The following is a 15441-nucleotide window of genomic DNA, read 5'->3' as shown; positions in this document are numbered from 1 at the left end:
AAGTGGCCCCCCAAATAAGGAGCTGACCCCTTGCTTGCCCCCCTTTCTACATTCCTTTCATTATCATATGATGTAGAAATATATTTTGCCGCTTCTACTTTGTCGACCACTCCTGGTGCCGCCTCTGGTGTGCACTGCCATTAATAGCATCCATTTGGCTGAAGCAGTGCAGCCTGTTTTACTTGGAATGTGACTTTTCACAGCTCTTATGCAATGAATTTTAAGTATGATGGGCAAAATTTATATAGCTAGCTGGAATATTTTTTGCTGTCTCTCTCTGTCTCAAAATAGAGTTAAGGTAGCATAATAGCTGTGACTGAGCTGTACATCTGTGAACCAAATCAGTGGTGCAACTCTCACTTCTTGCACATTTCGAAGGGAAACTCCAGTGTGAAACTGATGAAGTGCAACTTATCAGAAAGCTAAATGGGTTCTTGTACCACTTTAGGTGTTGATTTAATCTGCAATGTTAGTTGATTGTGTGATCACCAGTTACTGCTGTTGTGAACCTACTGGAAATTGAGAAAGGTGCTGCCTTTTAGCCTCAGGCCTCCTTCCTGCATTGGCAATATGCAAATAACAGCATTGACCGATTTTAAAGGATTGTTGTAGGAATTTCTGTAAAACACTACACAGATTATTATTATTCATAATAACACATTTTGCAAAGGCTGACCTATAGAAGGGCTACACATGCTCAGTATTAGCACTGGAACCATTTTTTATTATTATTTAATGGAAGTCTCTGTCTTCTTTTCCTTTGCAAGTTGTCAACGGGACATGCAAATGGCATTAGTGTAGACAGAGTGTGGCCATTCATGCACTGTAAGAAAGGAGGAAATGCCAAAAGCAAGGACAAAAGAGGACACAGGGTTGCATTAAATTTGTACAGTATATGATAATGTGTATGTAATTAGAAATAATTACTGGAATTTAAAGACAAATATCATACCTCTCACTATAGTTGGGAAGACTGTGGCAAGGTGACCTTGTGTGCCTGTTCAGTTTTTTTCTAGATGCTAACTCCTGATAATCTTCAAGGCCCTTCTTACATTCTTTTTCTTTAAACTAAGCACAGACAAGACAAAGAGAACTATCCTTTGTAAGGTGAGACATGTGGTCACCCTACATTACTGTTCAGTCCAAGCAGTGTGGTTTGGTCAAGGATATGAATCCATTGTTCAACTATGCTTTCTGATATAGGCCATCTTCCTAGTTTATCACATTCTGGGAATATAGTAAGCTCTCAAATTATTCACACTTAACTTGTGCACATTCAGCTTTACTCGCTTGCAAAAATAAAATAAAATTAAAAAGGGGTCTGACAGGAGGCGAGGAGTGTGCGGGGAAAAAGACTTTGGCAATCCCACCTGCCATTGAACCCAATGTATTTTGACTACATACAATTTTGGCTTTAGGCACGATCCCTGGAACGTAACCCCCATGTTAGTTGCGGGCATACTGTATAAAGTTCTGCTTCATTCCAGGAAGGACACATACTAATTGGTAGTTAAACACATCCAACAATCACAGTGCATAGGCCCTGAAGGGAAGTGGAAAGAGTCGCCACTTAATGATAAGTGATTCCTGTGACAGACTCACAGGAATAAAACAGCAGATTTCTTTCCTGAATGTCTCTAGAAAATCCAAAAGGGAAAACCTCTGAGCTTTCCAGACTGAACAAGGTTTTTTTGCAGGTTGCCTTGATATCATGCTTAGAACTTTTTAGAGTCCAAATCTATTCTGATTGTGTGTTTGCACTTTATGTGTTTTAGTTAAGACCTATAAACACCAATTACTTCCTATTATAGTAAAGACTAAAGTAGCAGTCTTCAAAGTAAATAACTACTACATTTATTATTGTTGTCGTTCTTGTTTCAATTTGTATGCCGCTTTCCCACAAATGAAATCAATGCAATAACTGTCAACATGCCAATTCAGTTCAAAACATAATACAGCAATACAAATAAATAATTCATTTTGATAGTCTGGATATTATAACATTTTAGATTTATTATAAAATGAACTATCAATCGTACCAATTGATACCAGTTAGTTTTAAAAAATCAGAATCAGATACAACAAATATTTCCAGTGCAATCAGATATTAAGAGTGAAATAACCAGCAACCAAGTACATTGTGGTACTAACAAATAAAGCACACATTTTTATAGGGGTTAAGAACTGAAGTGCACACAGCTCCTAGCAGCTTTATAATTTACTACAAAGTGCACAAAAATCACCTTTCATTAATCCTCACAGGAAGCCACTCTTCTTTCGACAATTGATGGCTTCAATGACCTCTTTCAGTCTGGCCTCTCATCCAGACTCCCATTAAAGCCATCAGATAACCACAGAAACTAAGAGTATATTTACTTAATGTCAGCACTGAATTAGGTTACTGAGTGTCCATACAGCGGTGCACAGAAATCCGTTAAGAACAGTTATTCAGCAATACACACACTTTACCAAACGTGTCTGATGGAGAAGTCAGAAAAGATTATCTATACACAGACATGTTCCTGTATCTTTCCCCCCATCTTATGTCTGAGTGTTGCCACTGTCCCCTTTTTTCTAGACTAGGGATACCAATATGGCCAGTGATCAGGCATTATGGGAATTATAGTTCAACAATCTCTGGAGGGCACAGTGTTGGCATAGGTTTTTTTCTTAGTGGCGCAGTAAACAGGTTTGGGTTGAAGTTTCTGTCCTGAAGCCAAGTGGTGGGCAGACAGGTCATATAATGTCCAAAAGCAGCCTAGAGAGGGCCAGCTTAGTTGACCTGTGTCTTGAACTGGCTCATAACCCAGGCCACAACCCTGTCCAAACTTCTCCCTGGAGACTGATGCAGGATACACACCCAGTCAGCCAAAGCTTACCCACATCTGTAATCAATAAAGTTGTGGCCATTTTTTAATCCCAAAGTTGTATCCCACCTGTGCTCATGTTTCTGCCCTCAGAGGGTGGATCTGCAGTTAGCCTACTATACAAAGATAAAATTTACATTCATTGCTCCCCCACTGGAAATGTGGCCCCTGAACTGTTGCCCAGAATGGAATGTGGCCCTCGCCTTAAAAAATGGCCCCTCTGTCCCTGACCTAATAGACCAATACAGTACAGCACAGTACTTGTTTCACCCAAGTTCAAAGAAGCCACAGAGGCTATTTATTTTTGCCATTTTGATTTTGCAATATTAAGGGTAGCTGCACTTGCCAGGATGTGATATGGATAGTCTACTGTTCACATGTATGTTATTAGAATTTATATTTTCCGAGCCCTGATAAGTTTACGGGACACTTGCAGCTCTCTTTCCAGGGCCTCTTCACACCATAGCAAGTTCTTTGGTGCAGTGACTTAACACTGGGCAGATTGGCAGCAGTATATTTGTTTCTTCTTCTGTCTTGGCAACAAGATGCCCACCTGCTGTCTATAATTTGCTTTCTTATTATGGACTGTTTTATAATATCCATAAAACTTAATAGTATGACTAGCAGCATTGGTATAGTTATGAAAGAGAGCATTCCTATATCTGACTCAGCAGGAAATCATTAAATGATGGGGAAATTATAGGGTGGGGGTAGAATCAATTTGGTTTATTTTTAAATGAAGAATGGACAGAATTTGCTTTTCATTAATGCTGCGATCCTTTTTAATAGCATGTTGAAAGACATTATATGTTACTCATTCATAAAGTTTAAGATACTTAAGCAAACTGAAAACTGTTCTAGGTTGGCTACATTAGACCAGTTATCTGCTATAAAAGAATTATGAAATTTATTAGACAGAAGAATCAGAAAAAATACTACTGCATCAATGTGAAACTGTCTATAAATCTAGATTTTCCTAAATGTCAGGTTTTGTTGCAGTTACTTAAATGGACATGCCATTCAAGCTTATTTGAATAATTCTGCATATTAGGAACTTGATATATTTGTAGGTATATGAAATACCTATAAAATACAGTAAGAAGCCTATGGAAAAACAATGGCAGCAGTTATCTTAAACTTGAAGTTAAAGGCAAAATATCCAGCAACTTTCATAACACTAGCTTGGACCTAGTGTGTATAAGTTTGTATATTTTTTTAGGTATATGCCATCCTACTAACTTCTTGACTGCTATATTCAGTAACAGCTGAAAAGTGGCAGTTGCAGAGAATTATGTACACGGAATTATGATCATGTACCAAATGTTGTTTACTGGTTTCCATTAGTCTTCTTCATAAATGTCCAATCAGAGTAGTTCATGACAATCAAAAGCATGCTTGCTTGTGGTCTTCTCAGAGACATGTAATGTGGTACAGACAACTTCATGTGGGTCCTCATTCACAAACTGAAAAACCATAATGTGATTTTTCCAAGTTAAGGAAGGGAAGGCTGGGCCAAAATGAATGAAATCAATGTCAAAAGGGACAAATGTAAGGTTCTGTACTTAGGCAGGTACAGTATAACCAGCTGCACCAATACAATACGGGGAACTGACACATCACTGTTCTATTTATTTATCTACATACATACATACATACATACATACATACATACATACATACTGCCCTTCGCCTGAAGATCACAGGGCGGTTCACACAATGGAAACATAAAATGCATAATAAAGCAAAAGCAAACGCAAACCAATAATGCTCCCCTCCCCAACCAAATGCCTATCTGAAGAGAAACATTTTCACCTGGTGCCTAAAGATATGTAATGAAGGTTCCAGGCAAGCCTTCTTGAGGAAAGCAATCCACAAACAGGGAGCTACCTCAGAAAAGGTCTTATCTGGGTCGAACTTCAGTTTGTTGGCTCTCATCCAGTCCATTACTGAGGCAAAACATTAGTTCAGCACATCACTGCCACACATGCAGGTTTAAAGAGCTGTGTGTCTTCAGCATATTGCTTTAGAACCTCTAAATAACCCCAGACAGTGGTTTCATGTTACTTCTGTTTCATCATTTTTAGTGATGGCATCCTACTAACATTACCAGTGCTCATCATTCACAGGTGAGACAAGAACAGTCTGCAGATGGGACAAGTTTGGCTATGATGGCTATTCTCACTGTCTTATTTCCTGTGGTGTTTTCCAACTGCGGCCTCCTCACTTTCTGTTTTCTGGGCACACTTCTGGTGAGCATGAAGGAGGCATCTTTTAATTTCTCACCACACACTCCTCCACCAGCAATTTAAGAGCAGTATAGTATTGTGATGATGGTGATGATAATTATTATATAAAATGATAATAGTTGAAAAAGAGGCAGAAATAGAAATATCGAGACTGCTCATATAAGCAAAGAGAGAGTAGTAGAGATAGCAGTATGGCAACAGAAATGGTGTGGTTTTATTTTTTTGGCAGTTCTGCAAGTAATAAGCCATTATGTAAGCCTCCTAGAAGAATGAGAGTATAACTGAGTATACTATATGTGGAATTCTGAGGAAATGAGATTCTGACAGACTGACAAAATGCAACTCATACACTAGCTTTTCAGTTCAAGTTGTACTGGTTTCACATAGAATGGGAAAGTAATGTATCAATATTGGAGCTGCAGGAAATGCCTAGCCCTAGTTTTTCCTGCATTTATGAGCCAGCAGGAGTTCATTCAACATTTCTGTGGCATTCAACAGACCACAGAAGCATTTCAACAACTGTCTGTTTCAGGGCCAAACTAGATGTGACATACAGTCCTATCTCTCTGCCAACAGGCTGTTTGTTTATTTGAAAAGAAGCCTCAGAGGCTGAGACTAGGAGTGGAACGAGTAGCAGCCTTCATTAGCCCTTTGCCCTGTGCCCGTTTGTCCTGTGGAGAAAAGATGTAAAGTCCAAAACCAAATTCATGCAGTGTTTTGTTTGGGTTTTGCATTGATTCCTTCTTGTTTCACTTCACACTGTTTTTGTTTGATGTACTTTGTAAATTCATAGGACGTGAATCCTTGCTGAACAGGACTATTATTAGTTAAAGTATTGTTAGGAGTTTGTAGTGGGTATATACTCTGGGTTCCTTCTAGGCCTGCGTAGAATCTAGTAGAAGAGCTGCTGTCAGGCAAGTTTCTTTGGGAGATAATGGCTTTAGTGGCCAGTTAGGTACAGTGATTTAACAGACCCAAAGAGTGTTCTTCCTTTTGTGTGATTACTGTTTCGCAATTCCACAGTAATTCTACCACAGCCATCTAAATTATACAGGGGGGTCTCCATGGGTGGAAATGGCTCCCTGCTTCAGACTTTTGCCCTGGAACTCATGGTGGGCTCTAGCGTAAAAGAGTGATGCTCCTGAGAGGACAGGACTTGCCAGCCGTCCCCTGTGCATGTTTGAATGTCTCTACAAATAGAGACTTTGGGGAGAATGCACCAACCTTGCCTCAGTTTTCTAGTCAGTTAGCTGCAGCCCAGTTATTTTATCTTCAGTCAACCCACATCTCTCTCTCCCCAATACAAACTGTAGCCAATTCCAGACTGTATCTCTGCCCTTTTCTGTTAGCTGGAAGGTATCAATTTCCTAAGCTCTGGTGGGAATTATGATCCTAAAATTGGAAGTTTCCCAGCAATCAGAGGAACATTAGTTAGCAATAAAACATCAACTGAACATCCTAGACTATTATAAAACCATCAACCTACCAAAGCATGGTACATGATGTTTCTATATTTAATTCTTTAAAGGTAGAGGTAAAAAGCAACACTGGAAAACTGAGTTCAGTCAGTCAGTTTTATTGCACATAGCCAAAGGCTGCCGCAATGTACACAGGATCATTCAACAATTAAAAGAAAATATACTGGATTAATACAAAAGACTTAGAACATTTATATTATCAAGACATTACCTTGTTTAGAGTTTAGAGCTATAAAAGTACCTTAATATACAGGTTAAGACATTAAACAATGAAATTTATAGGCTAAAATTGGAAAACTGAGTTAACAACCAACCTTTTACCTGTATAGTTGGGAACTATCATTAGCTGAGTTCCTTAATAACTGTGAGCTCCTCCAGTCTGGTGGTTTTGTGTATGTGTGTTCTGCAATATGTCTTTGATTTATAAGGACTTAAACAATTCAGGACCACAGTACCTCAAGGACTGCCTCTCTCCATATAAACCAACCCAGACTCTGTGATCATCATCTGAAACCCTTCTTAATGTGCCTCCTCCATGTGATGTTCAGAAGATGGCAACATGGAAATGGGCCTTTTCAGTAGTGGTTCACTTTCTGTGGAATGTTCTCCCCAGGGAGGTTTGTCTGGTGCCTTCATTGTACATATTTAGGTGCCAGGCGAAAATGTTCCTCTTCAGTCAGGCCTTATTAACAGTCTATGTCCTTTTAAATCTGTGTACAGGAGGAGGGGTTATTGTTTTGTTCTTGTTCTTGTTTTTATTATATACTTAATGGTTTTAGTCTGTATTTTATGCTGTGATCTGCCCCGAGATGTTAGATGAAGGAAGGTATACAAAATTAATTGATTGATTGATTGATTGATTGATTGTATTAGTGGTGGATTTATACTGAACTGTCCACACATCATTTTTCTCTATTAGTTCTTTTATGCTTCCCTATATATTGTGATTTTAAAATGGATAGTGTAATTTGTAGATTTGGGGGCTATGCATGTATGCACAAACATACCAACCCAGGGTTCTGATGTGATCCAGGAAGCACATGACCCAGCCCCAATCTCTTTTTTTTTCTTTTTTTGGAGCAGGGAGCTAATGTTCAAATAGGGTAAATATGGCTCACACCTTATGAACCCTCATGCTTAGTTTGGTAGTGATAAGAGGCACCCAAACCTATACTACCACACTTTCCCGGTGTCTGGGCATTTACTGCATTTCAAAAGGAGTTGTGTGCACATATAGATGTTTTCCAGTAGAGTTGAAGTTATGCCCCTGCCCATATAGTGTTCCTCTTCATGTTGAAGAACTCTGCCTGTGTGCATGTATAGAACACCTTCCAATGTCTGCCGAATGTGGAGGCAACAGGGGAATGTGGCAATGGCAGGCAGAGCAATAATGTGCAATACTGTGACTTCCTGTGCACATTCTTTCAGTGTGCAGAGGGGTTCATGTGAGCCCTCCTAAGAGCAGAGGCATAAGATGGTGGCAAGGCCATTATGGGCTTTGAAAGTAAGGATAAATACTTTCATGACATAGATATATCAATTGTTCCTCAGTCCACGTTACTAATTCCTACACATACAATTAGATAGCTGGACAATTCAAAGAGATTAACTGGCTTTCCCAAGGTCCTTATTAATTTGATGTCTCTTAGTCCTTGTAAAGACAAGATCAGTGATTTGAGCTCCAAACTTTCTGAGTGAATACTTTCAAAGTCTTTTCTATTATTTTCTCCTAAAGGTTTGGCCAAATCTTGCATTATCGTTCTATGCATTTAACTTATTTGCCAGTTTCCACTTTTACATAATCACTGTGTCTTTTGTTGCAAAAGCACTTCGTAAAGATGTCTCTTTGCTTTATGAAACATTTGATTGTGTCCAAATTGTCTATTAGAAACCTTTTTTGTGTCAGCACGGAATCTACATCCTATATTGTTAATTCACTTCAGATGGCAGGCCAATCCCACAGTAAATGATTAATTCAACTCTGTAAATGTCAGCACTGGTCATTTGGTTTAAGGTTTCAGTGATTTGTGAGCCTCAGTCCAGGCTTCAAAAAATTTGGCAAGTTTGCAGCACTTTGGAAAGGGCAGAGGTTGCTTGTAAAAGTGTGAGGTCAGTGGTTTTACACACCCCCCCCCCCGATAAGTGTCCATTTTCTTGATATAAGTCTTTAATAAGATTATGATGTATGAATGCTTTAGGCCAGGCATAGGCAAACTCGGCCCTCCAGATGTTTTGGGACTACAACTCCCATCATCCCTAGCTAACAGGACCAGTGGTCAGGGATGATGGGAATTGTAATCCCAAAACATCTGGAAGGCCAAGTTTGCCTATGCCTGCTTTAGGCTGCAATCATGCATATTGACCTGAGCTTGCAGAGCACGGTGGGACTTATTTATGAGTAAACATGAATCAATTATGTTGCTAGTTAATGAATGTTAATTCTGACTCTGTTGCAGAAGGCGAATACTTTGGTTTAGAGTCCACTCAGTTCACTTCAGGTAGTTGTTCTACTACGTTGTGCAACTGTTTGTTTCCCAGGTCTCAGAATTAACTTTCTTCCTGCAGTTTGTTGATCTTCATAGGGATAACTCTATCTTCCAGGGTAAATAATAAGTTACATCTATTCAAACATATCAAGTCTGCAAACTCACTCTGTGTCCTGGGTGTCAGAATGGAATCCTGCAGCAGACCTTGAATCGGGGACTTGAAGGTTGTCAGGCAGGGATTCCACCAGCTCTTCAGGGTACTTCAGGGACAGTTTGTTCACTGGTGCAAGGAACTAGGAGGCTGGCTCTTACTAGCTATGGGTTGTTTTCATCTTGCTGCATCTCTCATTTTCGATTGCCCCATCCTCAAGTGTACAGGTAAAGGAGCAGATGGATTGTCAGTTTTGTCAATTAGAATTTTGGCAATGAATTGCCATTTCTCTGTTTCTCATTCCTAGTGTTAAACCAAACAACCATATCAATTTGTTGTTTGTTTGTTTGTTTGTTTGTTGTTATTTAGACTTGTCAGCATTTTAAGTGTGCACTACTATTCATGTATGGGTATGCACTTTCCCCTAATGTACACATTGTTTTGCAAACAGTTTCCCCTAATTGATTGTCAGTTCATTTTCAGGCCCTCACATTGGTGTTCAAAGCTATAAACAACTTAGACTATAAATATCTGAAAGGAGAGCTCCATCCCCCTCTACTTACAGAATGATGCTGGTGTCATTGAGTGCCCTGCTCTGCCCACCAAAAGTGCAGGTGTGTGGAGGTACCACTGGCAGGATTCTCACTGGTGGTTGCTTATGAAGCGTCCCCAAATGGGACATTCTGGGGGTGGAAGTAGTAGGGTCTAGGATACATGGACTCCTGTGCTGGCCACACTGCTGCCAATTTGGGCCAAACTGCTATGCTATGCCATGCCATGCCATGCCAAGCAGAGTTTTGTTTGTCCCAGATGCAGCTGTGACTATGCTGCTCCATCATACCTGCTGCTGCCTAGCCAGTCATTCCTCTACTCACTGTATGAAATCCTTTTGGAATGTTACACTGTAAATAAGATAAGGTAATAGAAAGCACAAATTGTTTCACTTCCTCTTCCTGCTTTTCAGTAATGCATGGAAGTATAATAGAATCATAGAATTGTAGAGTTGGAAGGGATCCCGAGGGTCATCTCGTCCAAGCTCATGCAGTGAAGGAATCATTCCATTATCAGCCGGGGTTCTAGAATTATAATTGGCCTTTAAAGGAGATGCCCTCACCTGATTCAAACCACACTACTCTGATATCTGCCTTCCATTAGGTATCATGGGCTGTGCTGGATGGATGATTAAAACAGAGCCTGCACAGTTGCAGCTCCCATGTCCTCCCTACTCTCTTAAATTCACTACATCAGTAAGCATCTTGACTGCAGTTGCATCTTTCGTGCCCCTTGGAAGCAACAGGTGGTCCTGGGGCCCCAGAAGCTTCTCAGTCTGAAGCTGGAGGGCACGCTACATTTTATTGTCCCTCACCCTCAACAGGTAGTTCTTGTTGCTTTGAAGTCATCCTTTGCCTTACACCATGTCCTCATTTTATTTTGTTATTAGAAGAACCCTCTCCCACTCCCTGCCGAACTTGACTAAAATGAATTTGGGAAAAACACTGACATATTTCTACTTTTTGACATCTGGGACTCACAGCCTTAAGTTGCTTTCCAGTGCCTTGTTTGGTCACAATAACTGTAGGCAAAGGAACTTGCTAGACCACTGAACGCTTCAAGGGATACAGGGAGCTACTGAAGCTTAAGTCAAAAGGGAATACGGTACTGAATACATCTGAACCACAGATTGTAAGCTTTGTTTGGTTTTGGTTTTCTGATTCATGCGCAGACCTTTTTGGTACGTGTCTGCAACAATTAAGTCTAGGAATGGTGTTTGGTTTTATTGCTTGTCAAGAGTACAAAAAACATTAATGTTTCTTAACCGGGAAGCCTGCGGCTCAAACTAGCAGCTGTCTGCTAGTTGGAGCCACAGGCAAACTAGCAGCTGTCACTTGTTTTTGCGAAAATTATCTGTAATTTTGTCACCCCAGTGTTAGATTACTACAGTACACTCCACAAGTGGCTTAAGGCTTGAAACTATACCAAAGAATGCCTTGGGTGGCAAATAAATTTGTTCATTATTAAATGGTGTTCTGTGCTAGTAAACCAGAAACAAATTGCATCTATTTTTCATTTTCTGCACCAGCTGGAAACCAGTTACTAGATGACATTCAAGCTGTTGGTTATACTGATAAAACTGTTTATGGTGTCCTTGCTGGTTATTAAAGCAACTGGTGCCCATCTTTTTAGTAACACAAGGCGAAGATTACCCAAAAAGCCTCAAGTTACAAGCATAGGATGTTTTTGCACTTATAAATGGGCTATTGTGTCTACACATGGAAGTATGTAATTGGGAATAGTCAGCTTATCAAATACCAGTCCTGTGAACTGCAAGTGTTTTTCTGTTAAATGCTTTTGGAGCTTCTATTATAAAAGAGAAATAATACTATATCACCCTTTGAAAAGTTGTATGGGTGATCATTCTGACAAAATATTCACATTTATGCATTGGCAGGAATCATTCTGAAGCCTGTACTTCAAATGACCTTTTGTGGGTGACCGACACAAGAAAAGGCACTGCAATGATAGTTATTTTAGAGATGGATTTCATGAGCATTGTTTGTGCCTAGGATTTCAAATGTTCTGCTCTTGTAACCATTTATGTGCTGTTTTTGCAAAGAGAAAGATTTGCTATGCAAATAAAGTGAAAGTAAGGGAATAGAGAAAGTGTAGAAAGACTGAAAATGGGAAGAAAAATCAATGGAAAATGAAGGAAACCGATTGAAGGGCTGGTTTGAGGTTAATGAGTAAACAGTACAGGAAGTGAAAGTGAATGCTACAGATGGATAGGAGAATGCTAAGGGCATTTATCTCACTGGATGAACATTGTGTCTACTTCTGATTATTTCAGATTCCCTAAGCCTCCAGGCTAGCTGCTCTCTGAGGGTTATTTGTTCTTGGCAGACTTAAAAGAAGAGTTTTAGCACCTGAAAAAAAAATGGATTGGCGGTTTTCTTTAGACAAAGAGATGATATTTGTGGTACACCCAGTTCTCACTTGCTGTTCCACATGCTTGGAACTACCTCATGTGTGATGGCACCTCTTTTATTTCATTGCAGTCCCTCCTCAAAACTCGTTTTCCCTGAAGCCTTCAGCATAACCCCACTAGGTCCCATGCCCTACTTCATGGAGAGCCTTTTTCCAGATCAAGTGCCGTATTCCCTTTGGGCCAACCTTCTAGGATGGGAGGGCACATGCCAGGGGCAAAAGTGGGTGATGCAACAGAAGCAAGTTTTATCTTTGTACAGTAGGCTAGTTTCTTTACCCTTACACTTCACTCTTTCATCCATCTAGGCAACCAAGAAGCATTACGAGGGTTAAACCGGGCAAGAACGCTCAAGGAGAGTGCAAAGCAGAGCTGATGAGGTGTGTGGCTCAGGAAGGGGTGTGGCCGTGGGAGAGTCCTGAGAGTTGCATCCCCACTGCCTCAGTCTCACGCCACATTCTGTCCCAAATAAAAACGAATGCTTAAAGTGGCAACAATAAACAAACAAAAATCTGAATGAAAGGGAATTCCCCCACCCCCTTTAAATGTAATCTTTAAAGGTAATTTCCAGAGGGGCATTTTTGACCCACTGTTGAAATGTCAAAGAAAGGTCTAGGCCAAGTGTTTCTGTCTAGCACTATTTTATAGTCCTACATTGAAACAAAGTTACTTAAAGGTGCATCTTTTATTCACATAAATGGGAAAATTTACTTTTAATAGAGTGACTTTGAAAACTCATACATTGTAGCAGGTGTGGGGAACCTCTGGTCCATGCTTGCTGGGGCTGAAGAGTTGTTTAACATTTTGAAGGCCAAAGGTTCCCCACCCCTGCATTGTAGGTGCGCGCTCTCGCTCTCTCTCTCCCTCCGCCCCCCCCCCCCGTGTGTGTAATATCCACCCTGCACGAAACTTGGAACTGTCCTATAGCATTTTTGTGGTACTGGGCGTAGCTTCTTTCAACAAGATTGCATTGTGCTTGCATGGGAAGTTCTCTTTAATAATCAGCAGCAACAAAATATAGAAAAGAAATCAAGGTCCACTCATATTTTACCAAAACAGCACTTGATTCTAAGATCTACATTCTAAGAAATGTAATTGCTGGGGTGTGACCTACTAGACAAGTTAAATAATAACCTTTCAAAACAAATGAATGTGGGTGCATGGATTAAATCGAGGCTTTGCTCTAATTAACCTATTGCTCTTCTCAGCTATTTACTCAATCTTTAAATGGATGAATACATTTATGCATTTTTTTCTGGGATGAAAAATGAAGTGGGTGCAAAGAAGCAAATCCACCAAAATGCTAATGCAAATTACAGACTTTAAATAATTAAATAAAATAGTTGTTGTTGCATATTCAAGAGCATGGTGCATAGTCTGGCATCTTTTGCTTTTAATTTGGTGTAGACTGCTCCACTTCCCCACTGGCATCTATCTGTCTCGAGAGACAGAGGGCTCAACAGAATAATTTGGTAAAATAGTACTGAAATACAGAGGCATATCCCAGAGCTATTAGGCATCATAGTTCCAGTTTTCATTACTCTTTCTTACTTGTAACATTTAGGGCATATCCACACTTACCTTTCTTCTGTGCATTAAAGCTCCATGTCAATTTTTTTGCTCCAGAGCTTTCCCCGTGAAAACCCGTTCTTTAGAGCTGAATCGGGAGCAAATGGCAATCCACAAAAAACCTGAATAGTAGGAAACTGGAGGCACTGAAGCGTTTCCATTAAGCTCCAATATCATGGGCTAGAAAACTTAACTGAAATATGTTTCCCACATTTCTGCACATGATATCAGCTTCAAAGAGCTCAGGAGTCACAGTTCAAATGTTCAGGAACCAAACAAGACATTCAGGACTAGGCAGAAGCAACTAAGATGTCCCAACAGTTTCCATGACCTACCAACCAAGCTATTAAATGCAAGGTGTGGTGTGCTCACTTTTAGGACTCACTTCTTTGTGAGATGTCAGGATTGCAAAGGAGCACTCTCCTGGGGCATATGAGTCTGCTCCTATCTGCAGAGGAAGCTCCTAGTTTTGTTCAGGCTGATGAGCAGATCCTGCCACCTCCTGCAGCTACCCACAGACCTCCCCAGCTGCCACTGCTCTGCTGGGAGATCAGGGTGGGAGGAACTAGCATCCTTACTCCCTCTTCTGAAGTGGCTAGAGTCAAAAGACACTGGAGACATCCCTTTCCCCCCTGATTCCCACCTATCAGCCCGCCTCTGCCAGTTTCTTCCTCCAGAATTGGAGCCTGCCAACCCAATCCCAACAGAGTTATGAGGCTCATGACACATTTGTTGCATGAGCCTGTCTTACACTCATGCAGTGTTGGTTATCACCAAATACTCTGTCACACAATACATCAATAATTTGTGGAATTGATGTCCACTGGGTGGATTGATGATGATAGGTCTCTCCCACTTCTTAGCCATGATTTCAAAAAAGATGGGATTTCATTGCCTAGAGCAAGTATGACACTTGAGTGTCAGTTGCTGGGAGACAAGAGCAGGGGGGAGCTATTGTGATCATGCGTCTCTTGTGGCAGGGGCAGATTATGGTACTATGATGCCTTGAGCAAGGCCAAACTTTGGTATTCCCAGTCCAGCCCTCATGACATGCCAGCCTTTAGGAAGGACATATGAGTGCTCTGGCAGGGTCCTAGAGCCCTCTCATCTCCTTCCCAGAGCTGGAAAGCACTAACTAGCCTTTCAGAAGGAAGCAAGAAGACTCTAGGACCCTGTCAGAGTTCTCATGCTTCCTTCCTGTAGCCAGGCAAGTGCTTGCTGAGCACCCTCTCTGCTTGATGCCCAGTGTGGGGAAACTACCCTAAACCTCCCTCTGCTTGTGGGTAGAGAAAGCATCATATTTTGAACGGGGAAAGCTTAAAATGCAAATTACCACCACTACAAACAAACAAACAAACAAACAAACAAACAAACAAACAAACAAACAAACACACACCTGGGCCAATATTAATTGTGTATTGGACTTGCATGCTGCCCAGCTTTTCTTGAAAACTCCAATCTTGCTTACTCAAAGCAAGTAAAAACTCTCTCTGTGTGTGGTTGGTTGAATGTTACCAACTTTGGGCTTCCCAGAAGCATCTGTTTGGCAACTAGGAAATGGGATCTTGGACTAGATGGATGCTTGGCTAGGATGAAGATCCTGGTGGCCCTTCAACTTGTCACAGTGGCTAGTGGTCAAAGATGATGGGAGCTGTAGTCAAACA

The 15441-nt window shown here is 40.6% G+C and overlaps 2 protein-coding genes across 6 annotated transcripts in view; one reads left to right on the top strand and one right to left on the bottom strand.

The window, feature by feature from the left end:
• Nucleotides 1-15441, top strand: part of ESR1 (estrogen receptor 1) — a 205466-nt gene that overhangs the window by 89056 nt on the left and 100969 nt on the right. For 4 of the 5 annotated variants that reach the window (XM_079971531.1, XM_079971532.1, XM_079971529.1 and 1 more), the window contains one exon: nt 12517-12588. The exons of the other annotated variant lie outside the window; for it this stretch is intronic. In XM_079971531.1, coding sequence (XP_079827657.1) covers nt 12517-12588 — 72 coding nt within the window. The remainder of the gene's footprint in view (nt 1-12516; nt 12589-15441) is intronic. 5 annotated transcript variants of the gene reach the window in all.
• The window catches only part of LOC307213408 (uncharacterized protein), a gene marked incomplete at its 3' end in the record, with an annotated part of 117316 nt that overhangs the window by 28478 nt on the left and 73397 nt on the right, over nt 1-15441 (bottom strand). The gene's annotated exons all lie outside the window — the stretch shown is intronic.

Source organism: Podarcis cretensis (assembly GCF_951804945.1).
Source record: "Podarcis cretensis genome assembly, chromosome: 3".
NCBI classification, from domain to species: domain Eukaryota; kingdom Metazoa; phylum Chordata; class Lepidosauria; order Squamata; family Lacertidae; genus Podarcis; species Podarcis cretensis.
The sequence above is the reverse complement of the archived record's forward strand: the minus strand, read 5'-3'. Positions and strand labels throughout refer to the sequence as shown.